This window comes from Myxine glutinosa, chromosome 5, assembly GCF_964187855.1.
Source record: "Myxine glutinosa chromosome 5, kmMyxGlut1.1, whole genome shotgun sequence".
In the NCBI taxonomy this organism is placed as follows: domain Eukaryota; kingdom Metazoa; phylum Chordata; class Myxini; order Myxiniformes; family Myxinidae; genus Myxine; species Myxine glutinosa.
Genome location: NC_136265.1, coordinates 153,639,692 through 153,661,640, shown reverse-complemented (window position 1 = coordinate 153,661,640; position 21,949 = coordinate 153,639,692). Strand labels below are relative to the sequence as shown.

General features: G+C 43.7%; 1 protein-coding gene across 2 annotated transcripts in view; it reads right to left on the bottom strand.

Annotated features, from left to right (window-relative positions):
• The window catches only part of ERCC2 (ERCC excision repair 2, TFIIH core complex helicase subunit), a 76,541-nt gene that overhangs the window by 5,971 nt on the left and 48,621 nt on the right, over positions 1 to 21,949 (bottom strand). For both annotated transcript variants that reach the window (XM_068102524.2, XM_078778892.1), the window contains 7 exons: positions 13,952 to 14,070; positions 13,802 to 13,871; positions 8,226 to 8,295; positions 7,771 to 7,872; positions 7,551 to 7,614; positions 4,831 to 4,952; positions 2,068 to 2,160 (listed from right to left, as the gene is read on the bottom strand). In XM_068102524.2, coding sequence (XP_067958625.1) covers positions 2,068 to 2,160; positions 4,831 to 4,952; positions 7,551 to 7,614; positions 7,771 to 7,872; positions 8,226 to 8,295; positions 13,802 to 13,871; positions 13,952 to 14,070 — 640 coding nt within the window. The remainder of the gene's footprint in view (positions 1 to 2,067; positions 2,161 to 4,830; positions 4,953 to 7,550; positions 7,615 to 7,770; positions 7,873 to 8,225; positions 8,296 to 13,801; positions 13,872 to 13,951; positions 14,071 to 21,949) is intronic.

Here is a 21,949-nt window from a genome sequence, read left to right as displayed (position 1 = left end):
CCGAAACGGCTCAATGGAAAAAATTGATTCATGGCTCATTCTAAAGAACATAAAAATGGGACCAAAAAACATGTTATTTAGGATATTAAAAGTGATAACGTGAAGAAGATAGAATTCGACAAATAGACCCCTAGATGCCACGAATATGATTTTTTTTTACATGACAAAAAAAATTCAGAATGCAAAAAATGTCGACGTCATACGTCACATGGTTCGGCCGCCATATTGGTTTTCGTGAAAACCACTACAACCCCTTTTTCTCCACAACGGCTGAACAGATCGAGCCCAAACTTTGCATGCAGAATCGCATGCCCATGACAAACATAAAGTTCCCACATGACGACATCCTACGTCACATCGTTTAGGAGTTATGACGTTTTAAAGCATAAACCTTAAATTCTATCTCCTCCCCAATTTTTGAAGATATTGAGTGGAAACTTTACACAAACGTTCATGTGAGGAAGTTATAACGTTACTTGGGAAGTTTCGATAAGTCACATGGTTTGGCCGCAACAAAGAATTGAAAGAAAATCTTTAAAAGCTTCTATCTCTTGAACCGCTGCATTGACCGACTTGACATTTTAATGTAATGTAGCTCTCATCAGGGGAATAAGAGTATAAAATTTCAACATGATTGGTTGTACGGTCAGGAAGCTAGAAGTCGTTATTGTTGAAAGAAGAAGAAACGCAACACTTTTTTTCTCAGGCCATGTAACTGATTGTGGCACTGCTATTTTTCGGATTTTTTACTTTAAAAATCATTCTCTCTGCAATTGTTTGACCGATTGACAGGATATTTTCACCATAGGAGCGCCTCGGCCTGTAGAATATTTTAATTGTAATTATGACGTCACAGGTCACGTGGTACAGGCGCCATCTTGGAAAAACCGAAAACAATTTGAACTCTATAGCTCCAAAAGTGCTGCATATAAAAAATTGAGACATGTCTCATTGTAAAGAACTCTCCATGCCGAATAACATGTGAATGATGTCATAGATCCCTCCATTATGATGTCATAATTGGACAAGTAAAAAACTTCATCCGATCAGGATGAAATTTCTTGAGCTCATCATCTCGGTATAAATTGATGTGGAAAAAAATTATGACGCCGTAGGTCACGTGGTTCGGCCGCCATATTGTTTTAAGTGAGAAGTCTGAAAAACCCCTAAAAACCCATTTTCTCCGAAACGACAACAGATTGAGGCCAAACTTTGCAGGCAGTATCGCATACCCATGACAAACAAAAAGTTCAGCAAGCATGACATAAGTCACATGGTTTCAGAGCTATGCCATTTTGAGGGCATAAACCTTTAAAACCGAGCTCCGCCCTCATTTTTGATCATATCGAATGGAAACTTCACAATTATGTTCCCCATGTCGGCATGCTAAAATGCCCATTTGTAATTTGCGATAGTTCACATGGAATGGCAGCGATAACTAAATGAACGAAAATATTTTTTAAATTATATCTCTTGAACCGCTTCATTGATCGACGTGAAACTTTATAATAACGTAGAAGTCATGAAGTGGAACAAGTGCACAAAATTTCAAGATTATTGGATGTACAGTCTGGAAGCTAGAAGTTGTTATTGTGTGAAGAAGAAGAAACTCTGCATCACCTTCTCCTGCCATGTCACGGATTCTGACAGTGCAATTTTTCAGGTTTATTTTATTTAAAACTCATTTTCTCTGCAATGGTTTGACCGATGGACAGGAAGTTTTCACCAAAGGAGCACTTTTGCGTCCCATCTGTCGGCATTAGTTGATGGACGTTTAGCTGTCCGTCCCATCCGTCGGCATTAGTTGATGGACGTTAAGCTGGGTGTCCCTTCTGTGGGCATTAGTTGATGGATGTTAACCTGACCGTCCCTTCTGTCGGCATTAGTTTCATCAGGATGAAATTTCTTGAGCATCTTCTAGGGTTAAATTGATGGAGAAAATAAAAAGTGAAAGCGGGGTTGTATCAAAGCGGGAAGGTGGAGAAAACCGGTCATCACTTCCAGCAGTTATAAAGTGGCAGTTCTAGTCTTTGTATTGTCATCGGCAGGATATAACTAATATTCTACCTCCTGGTACTTTTCTAGAGCCATGCTGGTCTCAGCCCCATCCTGCGTCTCAATGAAGATCAGCTTGTTCCGTTGAATGTTCTCCAGAATTCCCTGAGGGTAGAATATCATGAGAGAGAACAGATGATTGTCATGAGTATATTAAACATGGAGAATTGTCATGAAAAAGAGAGCTCATCAAATGAGAAGAGTGACGGCTCAGCAAAGAGCAGCTGAAATATAAATAAAATTGGATTTTTCTTTGCGTAAATGTGATGAAGAAAAAAAATAAATCTTTCTGTGTAACAGTATTATTCCCACAGTATAAGAAAGCCATTTTTCTGAGTTAATATCAATAAATAAATTAAAGCTGCAAATTGTGTAATTGTGTTGTCTTTTGCCAGTGGTGAATTTTTCTTGATCTCATTAATATAAAGCTTGCTCATTAATATCATTTTTTTATATGGATAAATGCAATCTGCATATATTCCACAACGTAGCACTTGCAGCACTCAATCAGTGTGTACTCGTCAGAAAATTTAATGCAACAACAACGATATGCAATCAACTAGCCTCGTCAAAGTGCATACTTCTTGGCTTATCACAGTCTCCTATGTCCACATCATAATGGCCTGGTCTGATGGTCAAGGCCACAATAGGCACGGTGATGATATTAATATTTATATCCAAAGTCGAGGTTCATGGAAGATCTAAAACACAAAACAGAATGGAACAGAAATACCTACAACCCAGTACAAAACGGGGAAACAACAACTGAGGGACACTTGGAGGAAGAATGGGTGAAGAAATCAGAAACTACGGGGAGTGGTGGCGGGGTGCACAGGTGAGGAGGATACAAGGTGAAATATATACCTAAAGCTCAAGTAGAAGTAAGTGGCTGAAAGAACAAGAATGGAAAACCAGGGATGAACGAGCAATGGAACAAATAAATAGAGAGGGGAGAACACACAACGTGTAGTTTTTTTAACAAACTACCTTTTATGTGTTTTAACAAACTAAATGTTGTGTAGTTTGTTTGTTTGTTTTAATAGTGTGTGTGTAAAACGTGTGTAGTTTGTGGGCTGGGAGTGTGGCCCTAGCGTTAGAAGTGTTCATTTGTTGAAGGAACGGAGCCTTAGGGCCTCCTGAATGAATGTGAGCCATCATGGATGCCAAGAGAGCGAGTTAATTTAGGAATCAGGACCTGGGTGTCCAAGGAGAGGACTTGCAACGTGTGCATGCCACGAGGGTGCAGTGGGTGCCAGAAAGAGTCCCATGGTGGGAGCATGCAGGACACTCCAAGTTCACCCCCAATGTATCCTGGTTCCATAGAGAGATAGAGCCAGGCGAGGAAGCCTGAATCCGGGATACACTACCCTGCCAGCTAATTGCGGCAGAAAAAAAAGATTGAGGAATTCATAAGGTCCAAGCCCAAATTCTGAGGATGAGACCAGGAAGTTGAGCAGTGGGTAAATTGGTCATTACAACCACCATAATGGATTAAACGTAAATCTGAAACAAGTGTTTTCACTGTACACAAGAGCTTATAGATACTCTCCTCTCAACATACAATGTGCGTTAGCCCACAGGTAAAGACAGAATCGAGTAATTGGCATTTGAGCAGATCCATAGAGTTCAGAATTGTTAGATCAGAGTAGGTACCACAGTTGGTCACCTTCTCGACCAATAAATCACGTAAGGCCTTGCCAGATGAGCCTTTTAAGTTTGCGGGTGCTGTGTCATCTCCACCCCAGTGGGGCTAGTTTAGATAGCAATCACGTCCTCCCACCTGCTGCCATGGATTTGCAGATTGCACTTGTATGAAGAGGAAAAGGAGGCAACGAAAGGAGTATCAAAGTCAAGTTCTGAGAAAATGCAACCAAAGTGATTGACCTTGACCGGGTATGCATGTTGCAAACACAAGGCCTAAATTTGGGGGAAAAAACACGTGAGAAATGACATGTACAAATCACTGTATCCGTGTAGCGCCTGCTTACGTCCTTGCAATTCATGTGGAAATACAATAATGTCTAAAAACGTCATTGTTGTGCATGCGATTTTTGTCGAAGCTCCACCTCGAACTCAATATCAATTTTTAAAAGAAAAAGGAAGAATTCAAATTTGAAAGAAAATGAGCACAACGCACTAGCACACATGCTCGGTCTATCAACAAGGATAAATTGTTGTTGAATCGACCAAAGGATCACATACAGACTTGGTGGAAATAAAACTCTACCTGTGCTTCCAAGTGACAAACAGTGAAACAAAATCAAATATTGTAAATTGTAATGATGCCAATGCATTATTAGTACATTGTGTCATATTAAAATAAATAAATGATTCATGTATTGAATCCATATTCAGATCTTCACCAAAATCGAATCGATTAGTCCTCGTCACACACCCAACCGGTCCACCATGTTTTGTCCAAATCCGTCCACAACTTTTTGAGATATCTTGCTATGTATCGTTTTTGGCCCTATCTCCCAATGGTGAAGAATCACTTTAAAAATTCTACGAGCCGGATCCGAATCCGGATCTTCACCAAAATATAATCGTTTCGTCCTTGTCACATACACCAACTCTCTGCCAAATTTTGTCCGAATCCGTCCCCAACTTTTTGAGATATCTTGTTCATAGACAAACAAATAAACAAACAGAGACAGGGGTGAAAACATAACCTCCATCCACCTTCGGTGGTGGAGGTAACCCTCAATGATTGTTTATTGAAAGTAGTAAAAAAAATTCCCACCCCCAGGCCCAAACGCAACTCGAGTTCCTCACCTGCTCATACCAGGAAGCTACAATAGATTCCATGTACATGTAACTGGTGAAGAAGCACACAATCCCATCGGGTACGACTCCTGAGAGTTCGAGGAGCAACGTTCCATAATTACGAATCACAGCTGTCAGGAAAACAAGCACATGGGGAAGGCCTTCACGCTTGGTGTATGTACAATTACAAGCGCGCACCGTTTTGCAGTCGGCTAATGAGACATTTCAGTCCCTTTACACACTGCGCAAGCAGCTTGATAAATTGTGGGTTTGGAATTGGTATTTAACTTTCCACTGTCTAATGTGCCTACAAAAGAGACAGACAAGTAATTGGCATTTACTAAGACAGGATGTAATCAGTATGTACTAGGCCCTGATTGTCATATGAGATTTAAACTTGCACTTTCACATAAATTAAGGTGAAATTATAACGAACCCAGGCAATTTCTGGATAAATGGCATCATCATTTCTTCCTCGATGTTTCAAACGGTGGTTTATTCCAAAACCTTGCATTTTATCAAGTGCCCCTCACTGTTACTCACGGCACTTTATAAAGAAACAAAATCTCCAGAACAATCCAAGCATTTCTTCCAGCGCTGAACGAGCTTACAAATCCCGCTGTGGGAAAAGTGGGTTCAAACACTTCACAAACACCTACGCATGGCTATCTGGACTGCCTCGTCATTTCCATAGTGCTGGCACATTTGATCATGTGCTGATTTTTATAGTATCATGTGACCTTTCAAGGGCCCAAACAGATGGTAGTCCGAGGGAGCCAGGTCTGGACTGTCCAGAGGGTGAGGAGGGAGGCGGGGGGGGGGGGGCACTTCCCAGCCATTCTCTAAAGTTTTCTCCAATATCCAGGCCTCATAGTGGAGCTGCCCCACACACATGGACATACATATGAATACACGAGACAGAACACAAGACTATTATAGGAGACAAACAAAGCCACTGAGCTTGGGGGAATCTCCGGCACTTCCCGTGGAAATCTGGGCAGCAACGACTTCACAACAATGGCGCTGCTTTTGTCACCACGCTGAGCGGCGCATTTCCGAAGGAAAATTTCCTCCGCCCCATAGATCCTGGTTACATTTCCAAAATTCAGACTTTCCACACACCTCAAATTTTTGGTTCTCTTTTCTTCCATTTGTGGAACCACCTTCCTGATACTGTCCAATCCCACTCTTCTCTCCATGGGTTCAAGCAGGTGGTGGTGAATCATCATCAGATGTCAACCCATCCCACCATCCCCCAAAGTCAGCCAAAATATTTTTCTTCCCCGGTTGACTCTCACTCACATGCCCCTCTTTTTTGCAGGTGTTTCCTCCCCCTCTTCCTCTTTTTTTCCTGCTCCTTCATTGTGTCAAATTGGCAATGCACTACCCGAGTGTCAGTTCATTCTCTCTGTCGCATTACTATTTCTTCAGCCTCGACATGGTAAATAAACAAAAAACCAGAACGGCACTCGGTAGAGAGCATACCTCCGCCAGGCTGAACAGTTTGTTTTGTATCCCACTGATAGGCTGGATCTGGATTCGGACCTGAACTAAAATGTAATCGGCTTGTTCTTGTCACCTAACCAAATCATCCACCAAGTTTAGTCAATACTCATCAATAACTTTTTTAAATATCATGTTATATATCACTTTTCGTCTGATCTCTCAATGGTGAAGAATCACTTGAAAATTAAATCATTCTCGTATCCGAATCCATATTCAGATCTTCACCAAAATCGAATCGATTCGTCCTTGTCAAACACACAACCTCTCCACCAAATTTCGCCCAAATCCACCCATAATGTTTTGAGATATCCTGCTATGTATCGGTTTTAGCCCTATCACTCAATGGTGAAGAATTAATTTTAAAATTATAGTAGCCGGATGCGAATCCGGATCTTCACCAGAATCTAATAATTTCCTCTGCGTCACATACTCTACCTCTCTGCCAAATTTCGTCCGAATCCGTCCACAACTTTTTGAGATATCTTGTTCACAAACAGACAGACAAACAGATATTGGTGAACACATAACCTACATCCACCTTTGGTGGCGGAGGTAACAAACCGAAACACCGGGCCTTGGAAGTTTTATCATGTTGCCATTCTACAATTAATGGCCACCCCTGATACAACAACAACAACAACAACAACATGCATTTTAAGGCCATTTTCCCTGCTAGAGCGGGGGTTAGCCTTGTGGTCCCCATGACAATCTTCTCCATTTTGCCCTATTTTCTGCATCTCTCCTTGTTAACCCCCTTGCCCGCATTTCTTCTTTCACCATCTTTAGCCAAGTCTTTCTCGGTCTTCCCCGTCCTCTACTTCCTTCTACATTCATTTCCATCACTCTTCTCAACCAGTCACTTTCATCCTTCCTCAACACATGACCAAACCATCTCAACCTGTTCCTCTTCACATCATCAATCACAGGCTCTATTCCCATCATCTTTCGCAATTCATCATTTGTCTTCCTCTCTCTCTCTCAACGATACTCCGCACATCCACCGAGCCATTCGCATTTCCACCCTTTCCAGCCTTCGTTGCTGCTCTACATTCATGACCCATGTCTCACTCCCATAAATCATAACACTTCTCACACATGCAGCATACACCTTTCCCTTCAGCTTGAACGACTTCCCCTCATCAGCACGCCACTCAGTTCCCATCAGCACGCCACCCCTGATAATACAAAACAAAATTACCGCTGCACATATCCTGTACACATACCAATGTCTTCCCGCGTCTCAAACTTGGAAGTCATGGTTACTTGGTCATTGCCGCGACCGACAATCTGCAAAAGAAGTATGAAAGTATCTCATGATATTTTTATAGAGAACAGTTTAAACCTTTCACTCAAAGACCTAACATTTTCACATGTCTGCACTGTGCACTGTGCATGTTGCAAACATGAGGCCTAAACCTGAACAAAAACACATGAGAAACTCACAATGGGGCACAGGCAGGTCCTCGCCAATGTCATAGAAAAGGATGCAATTGTGACAGGCCGGAAGTCCAAAATCTTGGGATACATGTCCAAGGGAGACAGGGTCTGCCAGGTAAAGCAAACGAGGTGTCGATCAACTACTGGTGGAAATTAAACGAAAGACGTGAACATAAAATTCCTGACAAAATGAACAATTGTTTTCCGTTAGGTTTTAAAACAAATTAATAATAAGAGAGTTTAGTAACACTAGTTTGGTTTTAGTGAATGATTAAAGATTCATACAGAAATGTCAAAAATGAAGCCTTAATTTAACATGATCATTTACACGGCCTTATCTGCCATAGCTAGCTCACCATGCAATAGAAAAACCCTTAGGTTTAGGAGGCCTTAGCATCTTTAACAGAATATTGCAATGAGAGCAAACATTTTCTAATGATTCAGACGAATGGTAAACATACCCCTGATGTGATGATGACCGTCTGAAAGCGATCAAACACTGGCTTGATGGCAATGGAGGCATCCAAGCAGCTGCAAAATAGAGAATGACCAAGTCCACCCTCTTTCAATTCCATGTCTTTCAACATCCAATACAAAAACATGGGGGCAATACCCCTGGCACTCACCTGGTAGAATAAACAGTATACTGCACTGACTAAGGGTATTTTAAACCAATCTCGATGGTTGCTAGAAGACAGGGCAGCATGTAGAATCATACTAACATAATCATAAGACTTTAAACAAACAAACAAAAAATACCTATTTTGGTGGACAACCCTCCACCTCTTACCCCATGTACCTCCTCAGACCCCAATTTTTCCAATGCCTTGAACAAACATTGGTACATCACGGATGATAAAGGTTGTGGTGAAGTTCCATCAAAATTGTGTGTGTAGGTTCTGAGAAAAAAGCAAATACCTATTTTGGGGGGAGCAAGCCCCCCCCCCCCCCCAATACACCACCTTAGACCCCAATTTTTCCAATGCCTTGAACAAACATTGGTACATCACGGATGATAAAGGTTGTGGTGAAGTTCCATCAAAATTGTGTGTGTAGGTTCTGAGAAAAAAGCAAATACCTATTTTGGGGGGAGCAAGCCCCCCATAGACCACCTTAGACCCTGATTTTTTTAAATGCCAGGAACAAACTTTGGTACAACATGGGTAATTAAGGTTGTGGTGAAGTTTCATAGGAATTTCATGTGTAGTTTCTGAGAAGAAAGCAAATACCTATTTTGGGGGGCACCCCCCGCCCCCATAGATCCCCAAAGGGGCAGATTTTTTTTTTAATGCCGTGAACAAACGTTGGTACAGCACGGGTGGTGAAGGTTGTGGTTAAGTTTCATCAGAAAAAAAACAAACATTGCAGGCCATCACAAAGACAAGAAAGAGAGAAGAGAGGAGTGTGGATATAAACAAAGGAAAAGAGAATGAACCATAAATGGCAAATGGGATTATAAAGACGAGCAACGGTACCCACCCTTCGGGCGGGGCTTCAATTGGGAAGCCCAAATGAAAAGGCAAAATATCGGAACTTGAAGGCTTTTTTTATTTTAAACGATTTATATAAACATCCGTTAAATCATATCACACGCAAGTCATCAAAATCTAAACAGTATTTGTCGAATTTCAATAAAAGCCACATCACTGTTCAGATCGGTAAATATTATTCCATCGTGTTTCAAATTTGGGCAATGGGCTCTCCAATATTCGATGTGTTCACGGTTTGAATTACGTAACGTAACGTTTGTGACGATGTTTTCATTGTGACAATGTTGTGACGATGTTTGTGTTCAAGGTAGTGTTTGATGTGACGGTGTGAACGTAATTTCGTAATGTTTTTCGTTTTTCTTTTCGTAATCGTTGAATGAACGTTTAATGTTCAATGAACGTTTAATGAACGAAGAGGTGAGGTGGAAAGAACTGGGAAGTGGCCCTGTGCTGTGTGTAGGAAGGGTGTCGGAGTGAACTCCATTCAATGTACAAAGTGCGCTGAGTGGGTTCATCAAAAATGTAGTGGTCTGAGAGGGTCATTAACCAGTGTGGCAGCTACATTCAAATGTAAGGTGTGCACAGAGGGAGCTGCAGATGGAGGAAATGTTGAGTTGGATCTTGGAGATGGCGTGAAGCTGGAAGGTGTGAAAACATTTTGCTACCTCGGAGACGTGCTGAATGGAGAAGGTGGATCAGACTCGGCAACGGTTGCTCGAGTGAGATGTGCATGGAAGAAGTTTCAGGAACTGAGTGGCGTGCTGATGAGGAGGGGAGTGTCGTTGAAGCTGAAGGGAAAGGTGTATGCTGCATGTGTGAGAAGTGTTATGATTTATGGGAGCGAGACATGGGTAATGAACGTAGAGCAGCAACGAAGGCTGGAAAGTGTGGAAATGCGAATGGTTCGGTGGATGTGCGGAGTATCGTTGAGAGAGAGGAAGCCAAATGATGAATTGCGAAAGATGATGGGAATAGAGCCTGTGATTGATGCTGTGAAGAGAAACAGGTTGAGATGGTTTGGTCATGTGTTGAGGAAGGATGAAAGTGACTGGTTGAGAAGAGTGATGGAAATGAATGTAGAAGGAAGTAGAGGACAGGGAAGACCGAGAAAGACTTGGCTAAAGATGGTGGAAGAAGAAATGCGGGCAAGTGGGTTAACAAGGGGAGATGCAGAAAATAGGGCAAAATGGAGAAGATCGTCATGGGGACCGCAAGGCTAACCCCCGCTCTAGCAGGGAAAATGGCCTTAAAATGCATGTTGTTGTTGTTGAACGTTTAATGAACGTTTAATGAGCGTAATGATCATTGAATGAATGAATGTAATGAATAATTCGATGCAAAGCGAAAGACGCCTCAGAGCTAACACATTCACAATCGCTATGTCGTATGTACTCCCGATACGTGTTTCCTTTATGTATGTACTCCCTCCCGATACGTATGTACTCCCATTCCTGTCATAACGAAAAACATTACGAAATTACGTTCACACCGTCACGTCAAACACTACCGTGAACACAAACATCGTCACAATGAAAACATCGTCACAATGAACGTTATGCGAACGTGAATGTTATGCGGGAGTCCAAACCTGAGAATGCTGGAGACCAAAGCTGAAATTGGAAAAATTAAATAGCCTATTTTACTCCTGGGGATCCCAGGATTACCCACCCAAAATATCGTTGCGATCGGTTTAGCTGTTGTTGTGGTACTTTCGAACGGACAGACAGACGGACGGACATTTGGTGAATTATAGTAAGATTTAAAAACAAAAATCAATGGACAATTTCAACTTGACAGGCATGGTGGGAGGTAGGCCAATGGAGGAGGAGGGAAGGAAGCAAGGGAAGAAGAAGCGACAGACTCGGTGGGGTAATGGTTATAGAGTCTGCTCTGCATCTGGGAGGAGGGTGGTTTGAACCTGACCCCAGCTGGGTCACACCAAAGACATGTAAAACGGCACATGCGACTTCCTTAATTGACACTCGGCAGTTAAAAAAGGATAGAACACGGACAAACAACTACAGGTTGTTCTGCAAGAACCTTCAGGATTGGATGAGGCAAACAAACCATAAGAATAATAAAAAGAACAAGACATATTGACAAATATATAATATAATTATATATATAATATAAGACATATAGACAAATATATAATATAATTATATATATATATAATATAATATATTATAATAACAAGACATATAGACAAATATATAATATAATTATATATATAATATAAGACATAGACAAATATATAATATAATTATATATATATAATATAAGACATATAGACAAATATATAATATAATTATATATATAAAATATAAGACATATAGACAAATATATAATATAAGACATATAGACAAATATATAATATAATTATATATATAATATAAGACATAGACAAATATATAATATAATTATATATATAATATAAGACATATAGACAAATATATAATATAATTATATATATATAATATAATATATTATAATATATTATATATTTGTCTATATGTCTTGTTATTTTTATTATTCTTATGGTTTGTTTGCCTCATCCAATCCTGAAGGTTCTTGCAGAACAACCTGTTGTTGTTTGTCCGTGTTCTATCCTTTTTTAACTGCCGAGTGTCAATTAAGGAAGTCGCATGTGCCGTTTTACATGTCTTTGGTGTGACTCAGCTGGGGTCAGGTTCAAACCACCCTCCTCCCAGATGCAGAGCGGACTCTATAACCATTACCCCACCGAGTCTGTCGCTTCTTCTTCCCTTGCTTCCTTCCCTCCTCCTCCATTGGCCTACCTCCCACCATGCCAATGTCAAGTTCAAGTTGAAATTGTCCATTGATTTTTGTTTTTAAATCTTAACAAGACATATAGACAAGGGAACAATATTATTTGAGCTTCCCTTATGAGGAGCTTGATTTTAATGGCAATCATATATTTCACCCATAATGGTAGTACAGTAATACCTTGCATAACGCTGCCCTGTAGAAGGGCAATTCGTTGTGAAACTCTTCCTCCTGGACAAAACCTTTTAGAAAAAAATTTTGAAAAAAAACTCATAATACGCATCACTATCTGCTATTAGCATGACTTGAAGGTAGCCTGATTATGGATGGGTGATGTCTGTGAGAGGGTCTCGTCGAAAGAGAATGTATAAGTCAGTGTTTGTACATCCATAAAGCCACCTACGCACACCCCCACCTACACCCACCCCTCCCCCCAATTTCCATCAAAAAAACAATATCTACATTGTACATATGTATGTATATATATATATATATATATATATATAAATTAATTCTGAACACCCTATTACTGTACTACCAAAATTAATTCTGATGTCTCTGAGCCTACCATGCTTTATCATACCCACTACCCCCCCCACCCACACCCACCACACCCCATAAATTTAAATTTTAACAATCGCCAGGTGTATTTAAGTTCATGTAGCACAGGCATGATGAGCCGAATCGCCTCATCCATCAAATTTCCTTGTTATTATTTGTTGTTGATACCAGGCAAACCAAACTAACCCTCACAGAGACATCCATCAGGATCAGTGCTTCAAGGGATCTTACTCCAATTTTGAATTCACACAATGATTTGTGAAATGCCTGGCTCATCACAGGGCTCTCAGGTCCACATTGATCTTGAAGATGCTCCAGACAAGGGTGAAGGCAGGAGACCAGTTATATTGGGATTCCTGTTGAGTCATGTTGTTTGTACCAATGCATCATTCAATCTGGTAGTGCATGTCTGAGACCAACTTGAAAATCTCAGAATCAAACAGTAATGTGGCCTTTCAAAGCCCTCTGTAGAAAACCAATTAAGTAAAGAACTCTTTTTCTACTTCACCACAAATGTGAACCAGTAAAGGGGATTCTGACAAATAAATATGCCAACGAGAACGGCATTCGGTAGGGAGCATACCTCCGCCAGGCTGAACAGTTTACGTATTGTATCTCACTAATGGGTCGGATCTGGATTCGGAACTGAACCAAAAACGAATCGGCTTCTTCTGGTCACATACCCAACACATCCACAACTTTTTGAAACACCGAATCAGTCGACAACTTTTTGAGGTATCCTGTTCACAAACAAACAAACAAGAAAGGACATCAGGCAGTAAGTAGCCTGGCAGGTATGACGAAAATCGAGAGAACCTTGACCTTTGAATATGGTCATTTTGACATATCTTCCCATTGTCCATTTGTAAATCATGTTTTTCAACTCATTTGTGTCAAGTTTGACGTCACATAGCACAAACACTTTTGGTCCTATCTGTTTTATGCAAATGACGTCACGGTCACCTTGACCTTTGACATACATAGTCAGAAAACATTCACATCCTCACTTATTTTCAATCGGAATCCTCTGGTAAAGTTTGACGAAGATAGCTGAAAGCGCTCGTGAGTTATCATACTCACAAACATACAAATAATTGACAGAAAATTTTAAATTTTAATCACAACAAACAGGGGTGAAAACATAACCTCCATCCACCTTCGGTGGCAGAGGTAATAAACAGCTTTGTAGGAAGACTTACCTGAACCGCAGGACGGGGTTGGAAATAGTTGGCGTTTTGTCTTCAAAAGGTTCAATAATGAGCGTGAAACCTGAAAGATCAAAAAGATGAGATAAATACCGATAAGTGCATGACCATATTGAGTAAAAACATATACGATTCGGGGACTACCTTTTGTGTACGTGCTGACAAGTGTAGCAAAGTTGCAAATGAGTGTGAGAGGAGAGAGGTCTATAATGTTGGCAACTTCCAGTGTCCGCAGGAGACAGCGTAAACGCTCAGCACAAAATCTGCACACGTATTTACGAGGGCCATGGTGATGAGAAAGCAAAGAGAGAAAAAAAATGTGAGAAAATAGAATAAGAAGAGTGAGCAGGGCAGGGATAGATAACGGTGTGGGCTGGCGGGGATAAAGGGTGTCGGCAAGGAGAGTATAAGGGAGTGTCCAGGGCAGGGATAAGTGTCTAGGGAGGGGATAAGGACCTGTCCAGGGCAGGGATAAACAAGGATAAATGCGCGAGGATGGCACGGATAAACAAGGATAAATGCATGAGCAGGGTGGGGATAAACAAGGATAAATGCGTGAGCAGGGCAGGGATAAACAAGCATAAATGCGTGAGCAGGGCGGGGATAAACAAGCATAAATGCGTGAGCAGGGCGGGGATAAACAAGCATAAATGCGTGAGCAGGGCGGGGATAAACAAGCATAAATGCGTGAGCAGGGCGGGGATAAGGTCGTGACCAGGGCGGGGGGGGGATAAGGTGGCGTCCAGGGTGAGGATAAATGCGTGTCCAAGGCGGGGATAAATGCGTGAGCATAAATACGTCAGCGTGAGCATGATAAGGACATGTCCAGGGCGGGGATATTGGCGTGTCCAGGGCGGGGATATGGGCGTGTCCACGGCGGGGATAAGAGTGTTTCCAGGCTGGGGTTAAGTACATGTCCACCACAGGGATGAGCATTTCTGAGCTGGGGATAAATACGTGTCCACGGTGGGGATAAGTGCGTGGCCGTGGCAGGGTGGGGATATGGGCAGGTCGAGGGCGGGAATTTGGGTGCGTCGAGGATGGGGATATGTGCGTATCCAGGACGGGGATAAGGACGTGTCCAGGATGGGGATATGGGCGTGTCCAGGGTGGGGATATGGGCATGTCCAGGGTGGGGATATGGGCGTGTCCAGGGTGGGGATATGGGCGTGTCCAGGGTGAGGATATGGGCGTGTCGAGGGCGGGGATTTGGGTGCGTCGAGGATGGGGATATGTGCGTATCCAGGACGGGGATAAGGACGTGTCCAGGATGGGGATATGGGCATTTCCAGGGCTGGGATATGGGCGCGTCCAGGACAGGGATATGGGCGCGTCCAGGACTGGGATATGGGCGCGTCCAGGACCGGGATATGGGCGTGTCCAGGGCCGGGATATGGGCGTGTCCAGGGCCAGGATATGGGCGTGTCCAGGGCCAGGATATGGGCGTGTCCAGGGCCAGGATATGGGCGTGTCCAGGGCCAGGATGTGGGCGTGTCCAGGGCCAGGATATGGGCGTGTCCAGGGCCAGGATATGGGCGTGTCCAGGGCAGGGATATGGGCGTATCCAGGGCAGGGATATGGGCGTGTCCAGGGTGGGGCTAAGGTCGTGACCAAGACAGGAATAAGGTGGTGTCCAGGGTGGGGATAGATGCGTGTCCAGGGCGGGGATAAATGCATGTCCAGGGCCGGGATTAATGTGTCCAGGGCAGGGATAAATGCGTGTCCAGGGTGTGGATCAGTGCGTGTCCAGGGTGTGGATCAGTGCGTGTCCAGGGTGGGGATAAGTATGTGTCTAGGGTGGGGATAAGTACGTGTCCACGGCTGGCATATGTGCATGTCTACTGCTGGGTTAAGTGCATGTCTAGAGTGGGATAAGTGTGTGACCGGGTGGGGATATGGGCGTGTCCAGGGCAGGGATATCAGCTTGTCCAGGGCGGGGATATGGTTGGGTCCAGGGTGGGGATAAGGACGTGTCCAGGACGGGGATATGGGCGTGTCCAGGACGGGGATATGGGCGTGTCCAGGATGGGGGGGATATGGGCGTGTCCAGGATGGGGGGGATATGGGCGTGTCCAGGATGGGGGGGGGATATGGGCGTGTCCAGGATGGGGGGGATATGGGCGTGTCCAGGGCAGGGATATGGACGTTCCCACGACAGGGATAGGTGCGTGTCCATGGTGGGGATAAGAGTCAACATGAATTACAAAATCCTAAAGCCAATCAATACACTTTGACCATCTTTAGAGTAAAAGCAAATCGAGGAGACAAACGTTTTCCCCCTAAATTACACAACATGACCAAAAGTATGAAGCTAACTCCGAGGGCCTTTCACTCACTCACCGCAGGCAGGTTGTTGGTGGTCTTTATGTCTTCTACCGACTACTCTCCGGCTTAGCTCCCCCAGCTCTCTCTGGGCTCTGTCCCCCAAATATTCCTACAGGTCGCACAAGATCTGCCTGCAACCCTCTTATGGTTAAACTGCCAAAATCAAGACTCTCTATTCACCTTCACTCTTTCATTCCTCTTTACTCCCGGCTCTGGAACAAACTCCCTCAATCTCTTCAATCCTACTACTCCATCCAGGTCTTTAAAACAGCTGTTCACCACCATCTCTTATTTTCCCCCATTCAAAACCTAGATCTTTTCTACCCCCGTTAATTCACCCTAAATCCACTTTTTTGAAATACCGACTTTCCTTACTGGAAGACCTAGCAGTGTCCATGTGTTTTATACCTCTTCCACCCCTCTCCCCCCACCCCCCGGCCCCTTCCCATGCTTGTTCCCCACAAGCCCTCTCCCTCCCACAGATCTCCCGATGTCCCTGCTCTCAAATGTTGTACTTGTGTGATTCCCTCTCGTCTCCCACTCCCTTTATCATATGTTTTATGTGCCAATTTGTCTTTTTGTGATTAATGTTAGTGCCAACACGAGCCTCGATCTTGTAAACAAAACAAGAAAAAAAACCCCAAACATCGAACATCTCATTCCAAAATCATGGGCATTTATATGGAGTTGGTCCCCCCCCCCCCCCCCCCCCTTTGCTGCTATAACAGCCTCCACTCTTCTGGGAAGGCTTTCCACAAGATGTTGGAACATTACTGTGTGGATTTGCTTTCATTCAGCTACAAGAGCATTAGTGAGGTCGGGCACTGATGTTGGGCGATTAGGTCTGGCTCGCAGTCGGCATTCCAATTCATCCCAAAGGTGTTTGATGGGGTTGAGGTCAGGGCTCTGTGCAGGCCAGTCAAGTTCTTCCACACCGATCTCGACAAACTATTTCTGTATAGACCTCACTTTGTGCACGGGGCCATTGTCATGCTGACACAGGAAAGGGCCTTCCCCAAACTGTTGCCACAAAGTTGTAAGCACACAATCGTCTAGAATGTCAGTGTGCTGTAGCGTTAAGATTTCCCTTCACTGGAACTAAGTGACCTAGCCCGAACCATGAAAAACAGCCCCAAACCATTATTCCTCCTCAACCAAACTTTACAGTTGGCACTATGCATTCGGTCAGGTAGTGTTCTCCTGGCATTCACCAAACCCAGATTCATCTGTCAGACTGCCAGATGGTGAAGCGTGCTTCATCACTCCAGAGAACGTGTTTTCACTGCTCCAGAGTTCAATGGCGTTGAGCTTTACACCATTCCAGCCAACGCTTGGCATTGCGCATGGTGATCTTAGGCTTGCGTGCGGCTGCTCAGCCATGGAAACCCATTTCATGAAGCTCTCGACGAATAGTTGTTGTACTGATGCTGCTTCCAGAGGCAGTTTGGAACTTGGTAGTGAGTGTTGCAACTGAGGACAGATGATTTTTACGCGCTTATGCGCTTCAGCACTCGGCGGTCCCGTTCTGTGAGCTTGTTTGGCCTACCACTTCATGGATGAGCTGTTATTGCTCCTAGACGTTTCCACTTCACAATAACAGCACGTACAGTTGACCGGGGCAGCTCTAGCAGGGCAGACATTTGATGAACTGACTTGTTGGAAAGGTGGCATCCTATGACAGTGCCACGTTGAAAGTCAATGAGCTCTTCAGTTCGGCCCATTCTACTGCCAATGTTTGTCTATAGAGATTGCATGGCTGTGTGCTTGATTATATATACCTGTCAGCAATAGGTGTGGCTGAAACAGCCAAATCCCCTAAATAGAATGGGTGTCCGCATACTTTTGGCCATGTAGTGTATATGTGATGCAATAGCTTGTTTACAAGCACTACATTAATGTTTTGCAACAAAATATGCCAATCAAAATAACCACAATACAGGAGATTTTGTAGAAAACCCCACTAATATATTCATTCGATTGGAAGTGTGTCAAGATTATATTTATTGTACATTTGGCATAATGAAAAAAAACCCTAATTTACCAACAGGAAATGTTTAGTACGAAAAGGTTACAATGTGTACACAGATATCTAAAACTGCACTGATGACATAATTTCGGGTAAGCCATAGCACTCGGCTCACAGCACAATCCGCCACTAGGTGGAGACTGTCAGGCATAAGTTATTGCCTGTAAAGAGGTTTAAACTTAATGCATGCTGTTACAACATGATAAGGCCCTCATGGTGAGCATAAAACAATATGGTGCAATGAAAGAGAACATTGTGATCATCATTTGAATGAGAAACTGTTCTCTCAGCTCGGCTTGGCGATACCAATGGATATCATTAAGTACAATACCATTGAGGGAGTCTATTGTAAAAAAGGAATTGACTGCATATGAGGTATGGTGTGAGTTGATAAAGATACAGTCCTTTGAAAGAAGTTGTAGGCTTCATTCACCTACGAATCAAGCTATACTGGACTGCTATAATATACAGTTGTGGCCAAAAATATTGGCACCCTTGCACCTTTTTCAAATAACTAACAATTTTCTCTAAAAAGAAGTTGAAATTGACAAAAGTATTTGGTCTCCACAATTCTTTATTTCACTGTTAATATTACAGAACCTTTGTTTTTTATTCAGAACTTAATATATCATTTAAAATCAGAAAATAAAAAGAAATGGTATTGTTACGGATCCCGGATTTAGGTGAATTACTATTCATGTCAGTGCTTATTAATGTTTATTCTATTAAAGGTTGTTGTGGTTAAATGGTTAGAGAGGCTCCGGATAACAGGAGACCGGAAACGGGATAGTGAACCGGAAGAAGAAAAACAAGACACAAGGTCCTGGAGAAGCGACTATCTTCTTCTTGCTCGCCCAGCTCCGACGCGAGCGGTGTCGATATTGAGCAGCGTGGGGAACTCTGCGTTTGAAAGCCCGTCTGGCGAGAGAGTTACCTGCGTGGGGTAATTACCGGTTACGCGTCAAGTTGCCGTGGGTTCGTGCACGGAACCAAGCGTCCGGCACAGTTCGCCTCAATGTCTACAAGGACGCGTACGGGTCGCACCTTGGGCCTCGCTTCGCTTTGCGAGCCGCGCTTTGCTTTGCCCGCTTTGCTTTGCAAGGAGGTGTGCGCTGCAGCAGCTGTTCCCGGTACGCGACGTGCACGTTTGGAGCACGTCAGCCAGGGGTTCGTTCAACCGCCCGTGTGCGGAGAAGTCGACCTTCACCTTGGTCTGGAGGGGCCCAGAGACATTGTGAGGGACAGTGACCATTGAGGGGTCGTGAGTGGGGAAAGGGGGGAAATATATGAGATGGCCATCTGAGTAATATTGTTGATTGATTGTTGAGTGCGGTTGATTGATTGGGAATATATTATCCATTAATCCGGATCCTTGGTGTGGGGGTTTCTTATTGACTTGAATTGTTGTGTCTTTCATATTGATTGCGTTACGAAAGCGTATAAATCATATATCTTTCTGGCGGGGTCCCTCCCACGGTCCGGGGGTCACCAAGACCAGGTAGTTACCGGGAGGACCACGTAACAGAATTGGGGGCTCGTCCAATTGAATTCCGGGATCTAAAATTGTATAAAATAATAAAATAATATTTTTATTAATTAAAATTTATTAATTAAGTGTTAATTGGTAAATTTTTGGGAAATTGTGGTAAAGTCTTGGGGGAAGGTTAACAGGTGTTAACGATAGGCACCATGGTGTTTGTGGCACAGAACTTTGCGGTAACCCCGAGTGAGGCACAGTTCCGAGCGTTACTAAAGTCGGACCTCTTGAAATTGGCCAAACATTTTAACTTGGAGGTCCGAACTAATTTGAGGAAGGCAGAGTTGCAGACCACGGTGATACAATCTATGGTGGGATTAAGAACATGGGACGAGTTAGCCTGGCAGTGGCTACCCGAAGAACCAGAAGACGTTGAGATCCGGAAACTGGAGTTGCAATTACGGAGCCAGGAACGGATCAAAGAAGAAGAAAGGAAAGCAGAAAAGGAAAGAGCAGAAGAGGAAAGGAAAGCAGAAGAGAGGAGAGAAGAGAAACAAGCAGAGGAAAGGAGAGTGGAACGAGAACTCCAGGAAAGGTTAGAAAGGATGAAAACAGAGGAAAGGAAAGCAGAAGAGAGGAGAGAAGAGAAACAAGCAGAGGAAAGGAGAATGGAACGAGAACTCCAGAAAAGGTTAGCAGAAGAAGAAAGGAAAGCAGAAAAGGAAAGAGCAGAAGAAGAAAGGAAAGCAGAAGAGAGGAGAGAAGAGAAACAAGCAGAGGAAAGGAGAGTGGAACGAGAACTCCAGGAAAGGTTAGAAGGGAGAAAAGCAGAGGAGAGGAGAGCTGCCAGGGAACTCGAAGCAGAGGAGAGAAAAGCCGAAAGGGAGTTGAAGGAACGTGATCTGGCGCTTCAGCAAGAAATTAAATTCAAGGAGCTGGATTTAATGAGAGAACGGGGAGAGGTACCACCCTTGCTGACGGGGTCGACACCTAGCCAGAACACCTTGAATGTGGGCAGACATGTGAGGCTGGTTCCACCTTTCAGTGAAAAGGAAGTCACTCAATTTTTTCCACACTTTGAGAAAGTGGCTCGACAGTTAAACTGGCCGGAGGAGGCCTGGACCACACTAGTGCAAAGTGTGCTGGTGGGTAAAGCTCAAGAGATTTATTCGGCGCTACCAATGGACCAATGTGCAGATTATGAGGTATTGAAGAAGCACATCCTCAAAGCCTATGAGTTGGTTCCTGAAGCTTACCGGCAAAAATTCAGGAATGTCAGGAAGAGGGAGAGTGAGACCCATGTGGAGTTTGCCAGAGTGAAAGAAAACATGTTTGATCGGTGGTGTGAGTCAAAAGGAGTTGAGAACGACTTCGAAGCATTGCGTGACTTGATCCTGGTGGAGGAATTTCAACAGTGTGTCCACGAGGATATCAAAGTGTACCTGCAGGAAAAGAAAGTACCGAAGTTGTGGGACGCAGCCACCATGGCAGATGATTATGCCTTAACACACCGGATAGGGGTCCACGAACCTAACTCCTCGCCTAGATTTCCGCAGGGGAGTTGTGGAACAGCAGGTGCGGAGAACGACAATACATGGCGGCGGCCTCGAGATGATTATGGGGACCACGCTGATACCCGAACTGTTCGAAATCAGAGGGCGGCGGGCCTAGGACAACCTTATTTTTCGGGGGGCCCGAGGCAGACCACGAGTTTTTCCTCCGGACCTACTTGCGCTTTTTGCAAGAAACCTGGACACTTGATGTCCAGTTGTTACCTCATGAAAAGGGAAAACCCAGAGCGGAGTCCAACTATTACAACTCCGAATGCGATGGCAAGCGTAAGAAATTGCCCACAGAAGAGTTACCAACCATTTATTTATGAGAGGTTGGTCTCCCTCGAGGTAGACTTGACTAACCCAAGACCTGTTAGGGTATTGAGGGACACAGGAGCCCATCAATCCTTAATGCTTGAAGGCATTTTGCCATTGTCAAAGAGTATCGCAACTGGTGATAGGGTTCGGTTACAAGGGATCGGTGGCTGTGTTAGTGCCCCACTTCATGTTATCCATTTGGAATCCGATTTGGTGTCAGGACCGGTCACCGTCGGTTTACAAGCCACGCTTCCTGTAGAGGGAGTATCTGTGATTATCGGGATTGATTTGGCCGGGGGGCAAATTTATGGTAACCCGAGGGTGGGTAAAGAGCACCGCAGGGGAAATAACACCACCCCAGCTCGGGATGGCGACAAAAGTGCCAAGTTATTTGTAGGGGGACTGAACTTCAACACAGAGGAAGAAGTTCTGACCTCTGTCTT